At 33.9% G+C, this 17364-nt stretch overlaps 1 protein-coding gene across 7 annotated transcripts in view; it reads right to left on the reverse strand.

Moving 5' to 3' along the window:
* Positions 1-17364, reverse strand: part of Obsc (Obscurin) — a 155310-nt gene that overhangs the window by 43916 nt on the left and 94030 nt on the right. For 6 of the 7 annotated variants that reach the window (XM_089648983.1, XM_089648953.1, XM_089648960.1 and 3 more), the window contains one exon: positions 15255-15347. In XM_089648983.1, the coding sequence (XP_089505109.1) occupies positions 15255-15347 (93 nt within the window). Of the gene's footprint in view, positions 1-15254; positions 15348-16099; positions 16250-17364 lie in introns of those variants that run through there. The other variant, XM_089648991.1, reaches the window with a different exon arrangement.

Raw genomic sequence — 17364 nt, forward strand, 5'->3', positions numbered from 1 at the left:
TTTTACCAGTTTGCATCTGCAGTAATCTCGAGAGGTATTGGGAAAGTTTGTATGTAGGAGCGCCAATAGCGCTGACAATCGGTCTCATTGGGATTTCCTTTTTATGTATTTTTGGGAGACCGTACAGGGCAGGAGTTCTAGAGGCTTTTACAAAAAGCTTAGACCAATCCTCTTTCCTGATGCTAGAAGCTTTCACTAGTTCCCTTGTCTTTATGTCAATCTTGTTGGTGGGGTTGTTTTTAATCTTCTTATAGGTGCCTGAATCGCACAAGAGGTCTTCCACCTTCTTTGTGTAGTCTGCCGTATTAATCACGACAGTGGCATTTCCTTTATCGGCTGGCAGAACCAAGATTTCCTCATTGGCGCGTAATTCTTTTAGGGCCGTAAACTCTCCTTTCGTGATATTGGGGCGGGGTATTTCAGCCCTTTTCAAAATATGGCAAGTCTCTTGCCGGATGTACTCTGCTTGCACCTCTGACATTTTGTGTACTTTCATCATTGTATGTAGTGCAGTCTCTACACCACATACGATGGATTCCACAGGTATCTTTTTGGGGGCCACTGCAAAATTCATCCCCTTTGCCAGTACAGAAGTTGCGTCTGGGCTCAACGCAAGGGTCGAAATGTTGATGACAACTTTATTTTGATCGAGTTGTTTTCGATCACCTTTTTTGTCTCGGTTGAGCCTTTCAAACTTTTGTTTCTGTCTCGCATCTGTTGACTGTTTAGATCTTACTGCTTGTTGGTAAGTCATGTTGTCAACTTTTCTCCAGTCTTCTTTGGTAAGGGTTGCACTTAGGTGCAGATGTAGAGCGAAAAGGTCCCGAGATACTCCATCCAACTCGCCTCGCACATTGTGGATCCTCTCCCTTAATAGTGCAGCCTCCGCTCTTTGGAATACTCTATCTGCTTTCCGGGATGTGATGTGTCTTTTTATTTGGATGTGTACTGGTACAATCGATTCTTCTTTACACCTCTTGAGAAAAGCAAGGCTGCCCAAAAAATTGTTTCTTTTCTTTCTTAGATTCTCCAATCGTCGTACCAGTGTGTGAACTTCCTCCCCATAGAAGTTCGTCAAATATGATTTGAGATTTTCACGGCCAAAAGTATTTTTGTTATTTGTTTTTGGGGTATTATGCCGTGTTGCGCTAACTCCTTCTTTAGCCAACGTTTCGGACAGCATTGCAGTGTCCATCATCAGGGCAGATGTGTTATTTGAGGTTGTGTTAAAATGTGAGCTTATGTATGAGGCATAATACCCCAAAAACAAATAACAAAAATACTTTTGGCCGTGAAAATCTCAAATCATAAGATTCATTACACTTATTTGTTAGTTAATATGCTTTAGTGAGTCTTCTTTTTTTTAAATTAATATAAAACATTACAGGTTACATTTTGACGAGCTAAAGAGGAGCTCTTGTGCCTGATAAGGGAGCCACGATTCTTACTTAGGTTACATTTTATAATATATTTTGTATAAAATATTTATTTTTTAATGTTTTTTTTTTTGAAAAATTGTTTGATTTTATTTATTTGTTCTGATTGGTTGAAAATACAGCGCAATTCAGAAGAAAGGTTATTATAGTTTTTTATAGCTTGGTAAATATAACGGTTGTGCATTTGTGTTGTTTTAAAATTTGGTGTAATAAATTGATTTCCATTTCTCATTAGTGTGTAAAATTCTTCATATTCTTTATTATTTTTTTCTTTACAAATTTTAATTATAGAAGCTTGCATATATGTCATCGACATTTAGTACTGGAAATAATTTAAATAGTGATTCTGTTGAGAAGTTAGATTTTTTAAGGATAACTTTAACTATGGTTCTTTGTGAAACTTTTACTAAGTTTAGATTGTTTTTGTAAGAACCTCCCCAACCTAAAATTCCGCAGATAAGCAAAGAGTGAACAAGCGTATTCTGCGTATTATACTTATCACTAAGCTTTGCCTAGCATGTAAATAAAACCAAGATACTATCATTCTGAGTTTTTTATCCACCTTATCACAATCACAATTAAAACAATAAGACCAGGGGGCGATTTTGCCACGTATCGTTTTGCGCGTATATTGCATCCAGAAGGAGCGTGAAACGCGCGAGCATTTGGAACCATTCCTTGTCACAATTTTGCCGCTCCATTTCCCTTGATACGTGTACTCGCTCTGCAGTTCCCGCGTAAACTGGACGTAAGTCTGGCGAACTACACATGATTTGCGCCCGTATTTTTCGCGTTATACTTGTAGACGCAATGTATTGGTGCCCAGTACCTCGTCAATGAGCATATATATTCGCACGAAAAGACCCCTGTTTTAGTGTAAAAAACATATTTCATTTTTCAAAAGTTCATAGCTACTTTGTAACTATAAAGGCCGAATAGCTACTGTGCAATACGCAACTATAAAGGTCGAATAGCTACTTTGCAATACGCAACTATAAAGGTCGAATAGCTACGTTGCAATACGCAACTATAAAGGTCGAATAGCTACGTTGCAATACGCAACTATAAAGGTCGAATAGCTACTTTGCAATACGCAACTATAAAAGTCGAATATCTACTTTGCAATACGCAACTATAAAGGTCGAATAGCTACTTTGCAATACGCAACTATAAAGGTCGAATAGCTACTTTGCAATACGCAACTATAAAGGTCGAATAGCTACTTTGCAATACGCAACTATAAAAGTCGAATATCTACTTTGCAATACGCAACTATAAAGGTCGAATAGCTACTTTGCAATACGCAACTATAAAGGTCGAATAGCTACTTTGCAATACGCAACTATAAAGGTCGAATAGCTACTTTGCAATACCCAACTATAAAGGTCGAATAGCTACTTTGCAATACGTAAATATAAAGGTCGAATAGCTACTTTGCAATTCGCAACTATAAAGGTCGAATACCTACTTTGCAATACGCAACTATAAAGGTCGAATAGCTACTTTGCAATACGCAACTATAAAGGTCGAATAGCTACTTTGCAATACGCAACTATAAAGGTCGAATAGCTACTTTGCAATACGCAACTATAAAAGTCGAATATCTACTTTGCAATACGCAACTATAAAGGTCGAATAGCTACTTTGCAATACGCAACTATAAAGGTCGAATAGCTACTTTGCAATACGCAACTATAAAGGTCGAATAGCTACTTTGCAATACCCAACTATAAAGGTCGAATAGCTACTTTGCAATACGTAAATATAAAGGTCGAATAGCTACTTTGCAATTCGCAACTATAAAGGTCGAATTTTCTACTTTGCAATACGCAACTATAAAGGTCGAATAGCTACTTTGCAATACGCAACTATAAAGGCCGAATGAAATGTGAGAGCCAAACGTATGTATAACCATTTGACATAGTGGAAGAAATTATCGCATTTATTTTTAAACGTCTATATTTAAATCCTGATTTGTTATGCTCATAAAATTTTGTTATTAAATCTATATTTTTAAATTTGAGAATATTTAAATTATTAATTTCACTGAAGCGAGTATAATTTGTCTGGGACATCAACTCAAGGGCGCTTATATAAGTACCTACCTTAATTTTAGGTAAACACTGTTAATGATTAAAAAATTGTTCTGTCAGCCCATGGAAATCGTTTTTGTCCTGTCAGGGAATAAAGTATAATCAGAAAATAAGATCAACTCAGTTATTATTTTAGTGATCCACGTGTAGTTTGTTTATACCATATACCATAAATTTATGTTTTTTTAAATCTTACCCCTAGTTTTTTTTAAATCTTATTAATTTATTATAATATTTTCTGAAAATTACAAAAACTACCATTTAATCTATTTACTATTACAATTAATCTACTACATCAATCTATTTACCATTACAATTAATAAGAAAGATTGAAGGAAGACCTGTATACTTCCAGCAATTCAATTCACGGAGAAAACTTACTGATATAAAGTAGTGTTAATTTATTAAAAATCTGATCAAATTATTCGTTTTCCTGTTAAAAACGACACTAGAGGCCTGTAACAAATGATTTGACAAATTTCATAACAAACTATCAGTAAAGCATGAATATGGTAATATTTTCGCAACTGGTCCATTATATTTATTCGGACAAGGCCACCAGGGAACACGTGTTCAGATAGATTATGAATGACTAATATTATATTAGGAAATGGTCATGCAGTCACATTTTAACAGTAACTTGATAAAAAAGCCGTACTCATTTTTTCTGTGCATAAATGCTTCTTAAATAGTTTTTGATTGTACGCATTTTATCAAAATAAATTTATTTTTTAATACTAGTTTGTCCCAAGAGCACGCTACATAGGATTGATAAGATCCATCAGAGGTTTGCTTCTAAAGGGGCCCAATGTCAGTTTTCCAAATTTCACGAGGCCTATAATATATAACATGCCCTTTTTAGCGAGTTTTAATTAAAAGAAAAGCTTTTTTCTAGTGTAAAATTGGCACCCGAAAATCGAAAAATTATATCTCGAAATCTTGAAGGCACTTTTAGAATTTGGAAAAACATCCAATTTTGAGGCGAAATTGTTAAAAGAAAATATCGAAAAACTTACTTTAGCTCTTTTATAAGGAAGACATAAACATATTACTTTCCGCCAAAAGGGTGATTAAGCGTCTTTATTAGAATGGAAATATATAATTAGATTTAATTTAATTTCACGCTTGTTCGAAAAAAAATACTACGTAAAAGTTAATCTCTTTATATCTTGAGTGATGGATAAATTAGTATAAATGTGGTTCGTGGCGATGCACTACATCGTGTTATTTTTTAAATTAAGCCGCTATCAATAACAACCCTTACGTAGATGGCGATAAGGTTTAAATTCCCGCTTAACACCATCCGCCTGTTTTGATTTATGCAAGAAAAAAACATGGCCAAAAAGTGCCTTTTATTTTATTTTGTGGATGTTCAGGCATAAATATTTTTTTTTTTTTCGATCATTTTATAGATGACTTAATTTGCCACATTATACAATAAAATCATAACCGAAAATGGGTTCGTAAGTAGGAGATTTTAAACATTAAAGCAGTTTTCCTAGGCCTTATACATTATTTTTTCTGGGCTTATAAAAAGACTTACCTAAAAAATACTCGACTATTTCAAAGGCCAAGATGTATTCTACTGGCAGTATTTAATTAAAGCATCTGAAACATTTCTAGGCGACCAAATTTTCAAACCAATAACGCATGATTTTGTATTACTACGTATGGCATCGCCTTAACTTTTTCCATGGCTGCGCCAAATGTAATGTATGGAGTGTTGTAGGGGGTGAAGGTCGTTCACAATAATATTTGATCTTGTACTGATATTTATTGGGGAGCTGCTTGTAACAAAAGAGGAACTATCCTAGTATGTATCGCCTTTTATAACATCTCGCAAGCATGCTATCTCGCTTGCACTTACACACATTCATACAGACATCACAGATAAAGGCGATCGTGATAAACGGCCATGGAAACCAAAAGAGATGACAGCTTTAGATCCTTTCCTATAAAGTTACTATATCAGTCAAAAAGTTTGAAGTATCGTAAAATAAATCCGTTATTTTTTATCCATCTTACTTAATTTTTTGAATTTATTATTTTCCTAACATTTTTTTTAAGAAATAGAGATAATGATATCCTTACTGGGATCTCCTATGCCAGGGGTGCTCAAACGGTCGATCGCGATCGACCTGTCGATCGCGAGTGCTTTTTGAGTCGATCTCGAGAAAATTTTCCCATTTTTCATGTCTTCTTTTTTATTATGTATTTGTAGCTTGTAGAATTCAAAATATAGCAATCGACTAACTGATGAACATATGTCATCGTGCTTGCGATTAGCACTCGGTAATTACGCACCATCGTATGAAAAGTATGCTGAGGGCATGCAGTGCCACGCTTCAACATCCAAAGTCATTATTTATTTAAGTTTAGAAACTAGAACTCGTTTGTTTTTTGTAAGAACCAATAAACTTGCGATTTTGAATAAATATAATTTTTTTCATTGACTTTTCAGTGCAGACCTCCACCTACCTTGACTCAAAAAAATGCATATTGCGAACTAATTTCTGTCGTTCCTCCAAATTCTATGTGGATTCGTGGCCATGCAATTATGCAACGTCCCTATATATACACTTATACCTGCGCCAGGATACATCCTACCTACATAGACGACAATCCTGCATCACACATACTTGCAGCCTCTCAGAGTCGATCGATCGGAATCTAATAATATTGAGGTAGATCGCCAGCAGTTCAAGTTTGAGCACCCCTGTCCTATGCTGACGATTTCATTTACATATTATTAAAATTTTGTAGTTTGGATAATGTGAAGTAATGATAATTATATAACTTGGTGTTTTTTAGTGCAAGTCGAGTGATTTCATTTTCAGTCTCTACTTGGTCTCAGTATATTTTCTATTTCTGATCTCCCCTATGTTATGTATCCAGCTTTTTATTTGAGATTTTTTATAATATAACATTGTTGTGAGTTTTGAATGAAAGTGGCATTTATGATATCTAGCAATGTTCTTGTAAATCAAAATAAAATACCGGATCCCTATTTATAGTAAATTTATGAATGGAAATAAGAAAAATATATAAATTAAAATGTAAATGTTCGTTTGTTCAAAATCTTAAATCTCCTAAAGTTCTTCACTGATTGCTTTGAAATTTTGACACAACTTTGAATTTGAATACGCTTGTTTTTTAATATACCTAAATTATATAGATGTCACCTGTGACAGGTAAAAACATGCCTTGTTTGAAAAACAGTGCCATCTTTTGGGCGTAAAAGCACCACGCGATATTGTTTCTCTATCTGCACAGACAGACTTAGCCACAGCAACGCGAAGCGGGAAACAGCTAGTAGGTATTCAAATAAGTATGAATAAGCCAAACGACCCCTTGGGAAAGGTTCTTTGGTATCAGAAAACTGTCCATTTTTCAATAGTTCTAACTCCTATTTACCTTCTGTATGAGCTCTTTACGGACGATTTAGCCGATTTATTTGATTTATATACCATTTTGTCAAAATATTTAGTCTTTATTTTTTAAAGGCTTTGATTTTATAATCACCTAACGATGCTTTTTCTGAGCTACGCATACTCGTATTTATAATCTTTGAATTGTTTGACGCTTTAATCCCGGTGAGGGCCATTTCATTTCGCCAGAGATGCATTTATACAAAACACTAAATAGTGAATTAATCTACTTCTGGAATTTCTAAGAAAGGAAGATGGTTTCTCTGTTGGTGGAAAAAGATACGGAATCTCAGAATTATATTGCAGATGACAGATTTCTTGTAACAACAAATAAGCTGGATATGAAAATAGAAAATACTCATCGATCGCATTTGAAAGAAGACTAAAAATCAGCCACAACGTAAACAAGGCTATCATCATATTTCTGAGATATTCTAAACTAAAACAAAAAGAGAACAGATGACAGAATGTAAATTTATGAATAGATATTACAAAATCTATAACGGACGCCATTTAAAATTTTGACGGCTTCCGTGGTTGATTACGATTCCGGAAGTCACGGGTTTAAATTCCGGAGTGCGCAAGTAAATTTTATTTGAATGATTAGTGTTATTTCACTATTCATTTTAAATAATATACTCATACCTACATTTGCGTAACGTTCCATTTTGGTAGGACCACTATTCGACCATAAAAACGTCGCTTGACATTTCAAGTGTAAATTGCAAGATTTAAAATAAAGCCATTGCTTTAGCCGTGTTTGGTGATCAGATCTGAACATCCAGTTACTTCTCCATCTTCCTCTCTCTCCATCTCCAACCCCTTCCAACTACCTTTAGCCTCCCAAAATACCCCATTGGGGATGCCATAGTCTAACTGGCTCCGGACGGTTGAGAGCAGTTGGGACTCTTGTCAAAAACAACTGGAATAAAATTAATGCAATTGGAAAATATCAAGTTTTCAGAGAGTCGTAATTTTACAGTTTATAATAATATATTTAACCTCATTGGTCTGTAGAAAGCTATTTTACATTTCAACAAAATCTGGATAAAGCAACAATGCCAAACAAGATCTACGGTATGGAAAAACATACCATTCTATAAACAAGTAAAGACTGATGAAAAGCAAAACATAAACGATGATTATTTATCGATTTTGTGAAGGTAATTGCATAGACGTTATGAATACACATAAACTGGGTATCGGAGCAACACAAAACAAGCTAGTGGAATAATGTTGGTACCAGAGGCGCCTGACAAGAAGACGCCGATTATTCGCCTCAGTCGTTGGCAAAATGCCACTGGCTAATTTACTAGGAATGAAAACTGGACAAAAAGAAGCGAAAGGTCTTTCTTGTCATTTACATATTATGTAAGTTTACATAAAATAAGATGTTAAACCATACAATTCTTCTTTGAAATTTCTTAACATGTTGGTAAACAAAACGGTGTCAAATGTACGTCAGGTGACATAATATTATGTTTTATGATATTTTATTGTTGATATAATTTGTTTTAGGTATCATATAGGGTTTTCCAATAGGAGGTGTTATGTGTATTTAATTCCAGCCATAAAATGATTTTTTATGGCCGTAATTGGATGGTATTGATCTGGACAACGTTTACTTTCAACAAGACGGCGCTGCGTGCCACACAAGCAACGAAACCGTTGATCTTTTACGAAAACGTTTCCGGACCGTGTTATCTCTCGAAGAGGTGATCACAATTGGCCACCGAGATCTTGTGATTTAAGACCTTGCGACTTCTTCCTTTGGGGCCACGTGAAAGAGAAGGTCTACGCCAACAGTCCAGTGTCGATTCAAGACCTCAAAGATGGAATTCGTGAGGCTATCGAGGACATAAGGCATCCACTTTGCGATTTGGTTATGGAAAATTTCATGAAAAGGATATGGTCCTGTAGGCGTGGTCGTGGTGGTCATTTGACTGATGTTATTTTTCAATATTAACGGCATACCTTCCCCTTTATAATGAAATAAACATTTGATCATTTTTATTAAAAAATGGCATTTTTCTTTGAATATCAAAATAACACCTCTTATTGGAGAACCCTGTATTTAGATTTTTTTGGTTTTACATTTCTTGTATAAAACATCATTTTTTAAATTTATTTGCTGTCTTATTAAAGTCACAAGACATCCATAATTATTTTTATTTTGGCTATAAAGTACACATGTTGACTTTAAGTACAAATATTTACAACTTTCTGGAGTACTTATTTTTTCATTTTTCATTGAATTGTAAATCTTTACGTAAAACAATGAAAAGATAATTTAAAAAAAAAACACTTCACAGTTAAGTATTACTTTAGAATTAGAATATATAATCGAAGATAACCTTCGATCACATATTCTAATTCTAAGTCATAAATAAGAATGGATGTTAACTAACTTTTTTGCAATATCAAGACCATGATCGAATCAGTATTTCAAACTCTGTTCATTTCGATAATTTTGGCGGGTTTTTGAAAAACGCAAGGTGAACTTTCATAAAAACAAAAAAAAGACTGGAATCCCTTATTGCATCTTACACCCCAAAATTATGCAGGTCTGGAGGCCTTTTAAAATTTTGCTGGAAATTATATACATGCCTTCGTTTCTAAATGCTCTAATTTAAAACAATTTAGAAGTCGATCGTCGTCTTTAAAAACTATGTAACTTGAAATAAATTGTAATACATACATACATACATACATACAATTGAAAAAAATATACGCGACGAAAAAACTTTATTATGTTTTTTTTAACAGACCGTAATGGGTCTTATTAATCCTGCGGGCTAAAAAATTAGTTTAACAAAACAAATTCCTAAAATATTTTTGTTACAAGTCATTTGTAAGATTTAATAATTATGCAGAGGCAGTTTCATACTTTAAAATTGATTGACTGAGTGTACAGAGGCATCATAAGGATGCACTATTCCTGTATAAAGCAGTTTTTTTTTTTTTTTTTTTTTTTTTTTTTTGTATAAAGATTACATACAATATTATTTATACCCGCTAAGCTACTGCAAGTAGCTTGTCAGCAGGAGATTAGTTGCACCTATAATAATAGTATAGTACATAAAATTAAAATAATCATCAACGCTTTAGCGTAGTAATACATACATTTCTACAAAAAAACCAAAAAAAATATAAATAAAAAATTGTGTTATACCTTAAATTTGAAAATACAGAAACAGTGTTGTGGGGAAAAAAAAAACAGTCTTAATACATGAGGTTACTCCTTAGTAGCCATGATTTTAATATTAAAGAGAATTTATTAATGGAGCAATTTTCTTTTAATTCATATGGCAATTTGTTAAAAATTAAAGGTATTGTGTATTCAAGAGTTCTCTGACCATATTTGTTTTGAAACATAGGTACTTTCATTCCTTTATTTTGTATGAAACGTGTATTGTGTACATGATCCACCATTGTTTTATACGTACTGTCAGATATATGCTGTAATACAATTTTTTGCCACATAAGGGCACGAATCGGTAATACATTTATTGATTTATACATAATACTAATGTCTCTCCTCTGGTTATAAACGGTTTTGCTTACTAACAACTTTACAATGGCATTTTGAATCATTTGTACATGTTTTATGTTGGTTTTGCACGATTGACCCCATGAAGTTATCCCATATCTTACGGTAGATTCTGCAAGAGACAGATAAATCAATTTCATAGTTTTTAAAGGCACAAAATATTTTATTTTATACAGTCTTCCTACAATAGACCGAAGGCGCTTACACAGTTTTGAAATGTGTACATCCCACTTCATGTTACAATCTACTGTAACTCCTAGATAGACATATTGGTTAACCAGTTCGATATTTGTACACGCACAGGGCTGTGTGATATTGTTGTGAATGCAGTCAAAAGAGTGAGATATGATTAGAGGTGCCTCGCTATACTTGGCATGTGGTGATCTTATATGCATCAGTTTTGTTTTTTTAGAATTAATTAGTAAACCATAATCATGTGACCACCTTAATAAAGAAATAAAGTCTTGCTGCAACAATTTCATTGCAATAGATAAATTTTCATGGGATATGACAAGTGCAGTATCATCAGCGTATACATAATATTTAACAAACGAAAAAATTTTTGTCATAAGAGATACAAAGATAATATAAAATGTTGGTCCCAAAATTGACCCCTGTGGAACTCCAGTTTTGACATTTTTTATTTCACTAAATTTATCTGATATTTTTACCTTGATTTGGCGGTTGGTTAAAAAGTTTTTGAATAGTTTGAGTGTATTTCCTCTTACCCCTATTGCCTCCAAAATATTTAACAATTTCGTCGTATCTATAGTATCAAATGCCTTAGAATTGTCTATGAACAGTACCAAAACATGTCTTTTGTTATTCAATTCATTATTTATAAAATTAGAAAAATCCTGTAGTAACATTTCGGTACTTTTTTTTTTTTGGAAACCATATTGATTGGGATCTATTATAGAAAAGAAGTCCAAGTATTTAGTTAGTTTTAAAGATAAGTATTTTTCGAGAATCTTTTCTATAGCTGGTAGTATACTAATCGGTCTATAGTTTCCTATATCGGTATGTTTTCCACTTTTGTAAATAGGTCTGACAATACTACACTTCAGCTCATCCGGTATTACAGCCTGAGTTAAAATTATGTTAATTAGATGTGTTAATATAGGGCCTAGGATATCTATGTGTCTTTTTATGTCAAACATTCGTATGTTGTCTATGCCAGGAGACTTTGAATTTTTGAGGAGCTTCACTATGCTCACTATGTCTGCGAGTGACGCTCGTGGTATATATAAGCTATGTTGCAATTCTGGCGGGACGATATTTGATGCCCTAAAATCACATTTGTGTACCATTGAAGAAATGCTGTCTGAAAAATAGTTTACAAATTGGTTTGTCACAATTTCCACGGATTGATCTTTTAGCATATATCTAGATATAACATCATCACAATTACTCTTTGTGTTACGTCCTAGAATTTTATTTATTTCATCCCAGGTTTTTTTGCTGTCTATAAAATGATGCTTAAATCTATCATTATAAAATGCCGTTTTATTTTTGATTATTAATTTGGTGACATAATTACGAAATGATTTATATTGTTTTTCATAAATTGTATTTGTTGGTGAATTTTTCCATCGTTTAAATAAAAAATCTTTTTTTTTAATATGTGATAAAATATCTTCGGTCATCCATTCTTTTATTATCCAAGGTCGAGCTTTAGGTTTGACATCTATAATCAATCTACTATTTTCATACAATTCGTTAAAATTGGATTTTATTTGATTATATAAATTAGTGCAATCGTTTGTCTGTAGTAAAGCACTCCAGTTATAATTTCTAATAGAGCAATCTATACGTTTTTGGGATAAAATTGAGACCTGCCGTACTTCATTTACAATACGTTTATTCATTTTATAATATGGAATGCTCACACCTGTTGTAAAGTGATCAGCAATAATGAAGTCACATACACAAGCACGTAGCATGTCCGTGTCTTTGTGCTTATTAATATACCTAACAAATATATGATCCAGGCACGTACGTGTCACTTTACCTTTAGCTATGGCTTCCCTCGTAACGTCACTGATACATTTAGTAAAATAATTATTTGAAAGAGTGTTTTCATAGTTGATCGTTATAGCGTCAATATAATTTAGCAAATCAATATTTATATCACCAAATATTAACATATTTTCATTACGGTTCGAATGTTTGGTTAGTAATGAAGAAAGCTCATTTATAAAAGATTGTTTACTAAGATTTGGTGGTCTATAAATAGCAAGAACATTAAGTGTTGTATTATTAGGTAATGTTATTAGGCATGAGATATTTTCGAAAAACATTGTTTCATATGTATTTTGTGTAAAAATTAAAGTATCCCGGATATATAAGCTTATACCCCCTCCCGATTTGGATGTGCGACAGTAACTGATGCTATTATAACCTGGAATTTCGAAAAGACAAGTTTGTTCACTTTTTATAGATGTTTCACATAACATTAATAAATCTATATTTTTCCAACAATTTTGGAGGTTAGCATGTAAAACATCCCAATATTTAGAGATTGATCGTATATTAACTTGCACACATATAAAACTTCCCACTTCACTGTTTTTTTCTACCATTTCTTCCGTCCATTGGTCTAACCTATTAGTTCTCTTAAAGTCAACATCATAGTCTTCATCTATGTAGTTAGACGCCATAGCTGATCGTGGAGAAATCCCTCGAAAGCGCTGCTAGGTATGCTGGGCAGTTCTCCCTGTCTCCGGTAGGATGAGTGGCGGGCTTTTCCAAACAATAATATTCAATGCCCAGGGTTGCTAAACAAGATTCCATTCAATGTGCCTGCGCGTTCAACACGCTCTTGTGTCTTGTTCAGGGTTGATCAAAGCAAAAGGAACTCTAAGTAGAATTTTGGCCTGAACAGATTATGCAATAATTATAATAGCGTATTATCAAAGTTTGATATTTTCAGTTGCGAACTTACCAAATACAAGAGGTCCATAAAAGAATATTTCTCTGATGGTTTGTGAATAATGTTTATATCTCTATTATGATTTGATTTATATCTACAACCTCTCTCCGCGGCTATAAATGTATTGTTTTTTTAAATTTTTCGTTTTATATAATCTTTTGTTTTGTATAATTTTTTAATTCATATTTCTTTCTCACAAATTTAAATAACTTATTCCATATTATGCTGTCTCAGTTAAAGTCACAAGGAGGAAATCCATAATTGGTTTTATTTTACTATATACCTAATACTTATGTACAAACTGATTAAATGTAAACTGTCGATTTCCCGAAAATGAATAAATAAAGATAATAAATAATGAGAACTTCTGAAATGATTATTATTACGTGATATTTTTTCATGTAAATAAAATACCACCATGCACATAAATCGAATTCTTTGGAATAAAGGAAGGAAAACAATTTTATTAACATCTGAATACTGAAGAAATGACGAAAAATTTCTTTTTTTTCTGTTTCAACTCATTACTCGTGACTAACATTTTAGGTGACGAATTTATATTTCCGACGGCTCACCAGCCAAAAAAACAAAAAACAAAAAATTCTGATTTCTGGAAAGCTTTCTAACAAGCATAACTTGGATATTTATTAACATCCACTCACACAAACCAGAATAACTCGTAATCTTTGATTTTTTCGGGGTAATAAATGTTTTTACTTATTTATTTACCAAATACTATTATCTCAAAAAGATCTATGTACTACGTCGGTCTTTGCGCCTAACCTATCAGAGACGGTTGGTGGCTTTTTATCTTGAAAATATACCGGTTATAATTATTGTTATCGTAGAGCTGTTTTTCCTGCGATTTTTTTTATATCATGATCTTCTTTCAGGATTTTATACTAGGCAAAACAAATAATATAAATTATAACATGAATACCTCACGAATTCAACATCCGTGGCCTTTTGGGGTTGAAGGTTATTAAATGAATTCTGTACTTAATGATTTATGTACAGAATGCATTAGATTTAAGGCTGCTGGACTTTGATAATATAATGACAAGCATCCCACACAATCGATTAACGAAGTTAGATCATCTCAAAATTATAGATGCCTTCACAGTACTTAGAAGTCAAATGTATTTCTGTTCCAGAAACGACTTATGTTGTTCTTTGTGTCTCCTCAGTCAGATTGATAATAAATGGACAATCTTCCTCTCAATCGGAAGAATAAAACCTACCAATCTTTGACTATAGAGGTCATAAAGGTATATAATTTCGATTTACAGTGTCGACGACAAGCTAAAATAATACATGTCTTCGAAATAGCAGGATGCCACATTGGCTTTATACCTACTGTATGTCAGTTTGTCTAAAAGCCAGTATCATAAGTGTGTATTTAAAACATGTTGTCTTAATAACATAACATTAACATAAGTTGAAAGAACGATATCAATAAATGGTCTTATGAATATGTTACCGATATTTTGCTGGAGTTTGATCACTTGAAAATGTTGCAAACTCCGAAGAATTTTTCAATTGATATAGGCCCTTAGGGAAAGAGGGACATAAAGCCTCCGGCGCTGAGGATGAAAAAAACAGACTCTTGGGTTACAGACTTAATATGAAGAGTGTCTAAGAATGATGTGATTGTGGAAACAAAATCTTGTATTTAATACAAAAAGCCAAAGATCTCCATCGACAGAGTTTTAAAAATAGGGTGACCACCTGCGAAGACCCGACACTACGACTACACAGTGACGAAATAATGTCTTTGGTCTGTGTGCATTACGAAATAAATAGTGATATTCTTACCTTCAGCAAAAGCTGGTAGTCGTTGATGCGTTGGATGGGAAGCTTCAGATGCTCGGAGATGCTTTTGTCGTCTCCTAGTTGACTTGACAGCTCCTGATCACAAAACACAACAACACATCAGTATCTTATATTCACTTTACAGCACTTTGGTGGAACATTCATGGTGTCCCTTTTCACAGGGGATATTTTGTTGTCAGAAAGGTTATTTCTTATGATTATTAGGGTATGGTTTTTATTATTCGGATGCATGAAAGTGGATTACAAAATGAGATCTCACTCCCCAATTTTCAGTACTTTTCTTGTACTATTTGGTGTTTTGCGATTCTACTTGTGTAGTGTGCTTTTATAGCTAACAGATATGTGACCGAGCACCACGATTTATCTTCTAGGATCATGCATTGTTATTTAAAGACATGTGTTAATATATTCATGATTCACTCATCGATTATTTGATCACAAAAACGTATGAAATTAGTATTATTATTTATTTTGAAGTTATCGTTGTAAATTTGGTACCCAACGGAAAATTCGCAGACCCCAAAATTGTTATTTTTGCTCGCCGAAACGAAATAGAAATAAAAGCGTTATTATGTCACGGCTATCGCAGACTTTCGAAATATTTCGGGAACATTGCGTGTTTATTTTTACGATCCATCAGTTTCGGATTCGCCGTAGTGTCGGCGGGAGGACATGGCGAGGGGAGGGTCGGGGAGGGGAAGGAGCGTGGGAAGTTTCAATCCTCCCCCGTCAGAAACAGTAACGGTAGCCGATCTATTCGTGAGCACTCTCTGTGGATGGACACCTGATGGATTCACAATCAGCACAATGGGCACTCTATCACCTACCTGATGGTAAACAAGTGTTTATCTGTTCAGGTGTTAGACAAACAAAACAAGATGGCGACACAACACAAGATGGTGGACGGTCTCGGATTTCCGCGGATAGTGGACGGACGCGCACGGACACAGGAACTCCAACACTGCTCGCGCGGCACTGCGGCTCGCGCTAATCTTAGCCGGTGCGGAGGCGAGCACGGCCCACCGCACCGGCCCATCGCGCGCCCCATCGCCCCCCATCGCCCCCCATCGCCCATCGCACCGGCCCAACGAGGCGGATAGCTTTTTGGCGGGAACGGGTCGTTAATAAAGCAACGATTTGTGGAAAACTCGAGAATTATCAACCTTGAACGTTTGATTAGCCGTGACTAATGATAACTGGAATGGGACCTTCTTAACTTGTCGCTTGTGAAGCTTTATATTCCAGTCGACTCGGAATTGAGGGTTATGCACTAGTTAAACCTTGCTCCTTGAAGTCGGTAATCGAATTCAACAATTTTACGAACTAGAAACTTCTGCTTTCAATCTATTTGAAAATTAAATACATACGAGAATTTCATCTGTTTACTAAATAATGACCCGATATCGGTTTTAGTCATTATACATTTAAGAAATCGGATTTGGAAAATCGGATTTCTTCACATTCAAATCAATCTATTTTTAAAATATTACTTTAAAAGCGCACTGTTTTTAATGTATTTGCTTGCACGTAAACAATACAATTATTTTGACGTCAGAAAAGCTCACCACAAATCATTCATTCATCCAAACAATAACAAACCCAAAGGTCAGCAGAAAACGTCATTGAGATGAATGCGGAACACTCTGGAAAACATCAACGCGTTGAATGCTAATATGTAAAATTGTTACAGGAAACGACGCAAGTAACAAAACTCAAAAACTTTTATAGATGTGCAATTTAGAATATTGTAATACATTATTATACTCACATCAAACATTAGCAGTAAGTATAAGTTTAGTTCAAGTTACTTGAAATATTCATCATTTTAAACCCGCCTTAAAATCGGATGAAAATGAATAACATGTTTTGATATCAGTGACCGTGATACCCGTGATAATTATAATTATATCACACTATGAACAATATTGAATAAAGGCCGACAGGAATAGATCGGTTAAATATTTCTGTCTATTTAAAACGCTGTTTATTTTTTCACATTCTACAATTTATCATTCAATTTCTCAAAATAGCATATTTGTTATTGAAGTAATGAAAACTGACATATACACCTAATGATTGAAGATCAATGGAA

Source organism: Hesperophylax consimilis, chromosome 3, assembly GCF_061612785.1.
Source record: "Hesperophylax consimilis isolate HC1 chromosome 3, BYU_Hcon_1.0, whole genome shotgun sequence".
Lineage (NCBI taxonomy): Eukaryota > Metazoa > Arthropoda > Insecta > Trichoptera > Limnephilidae > Hesperophylax > Hesperophylax consimilis.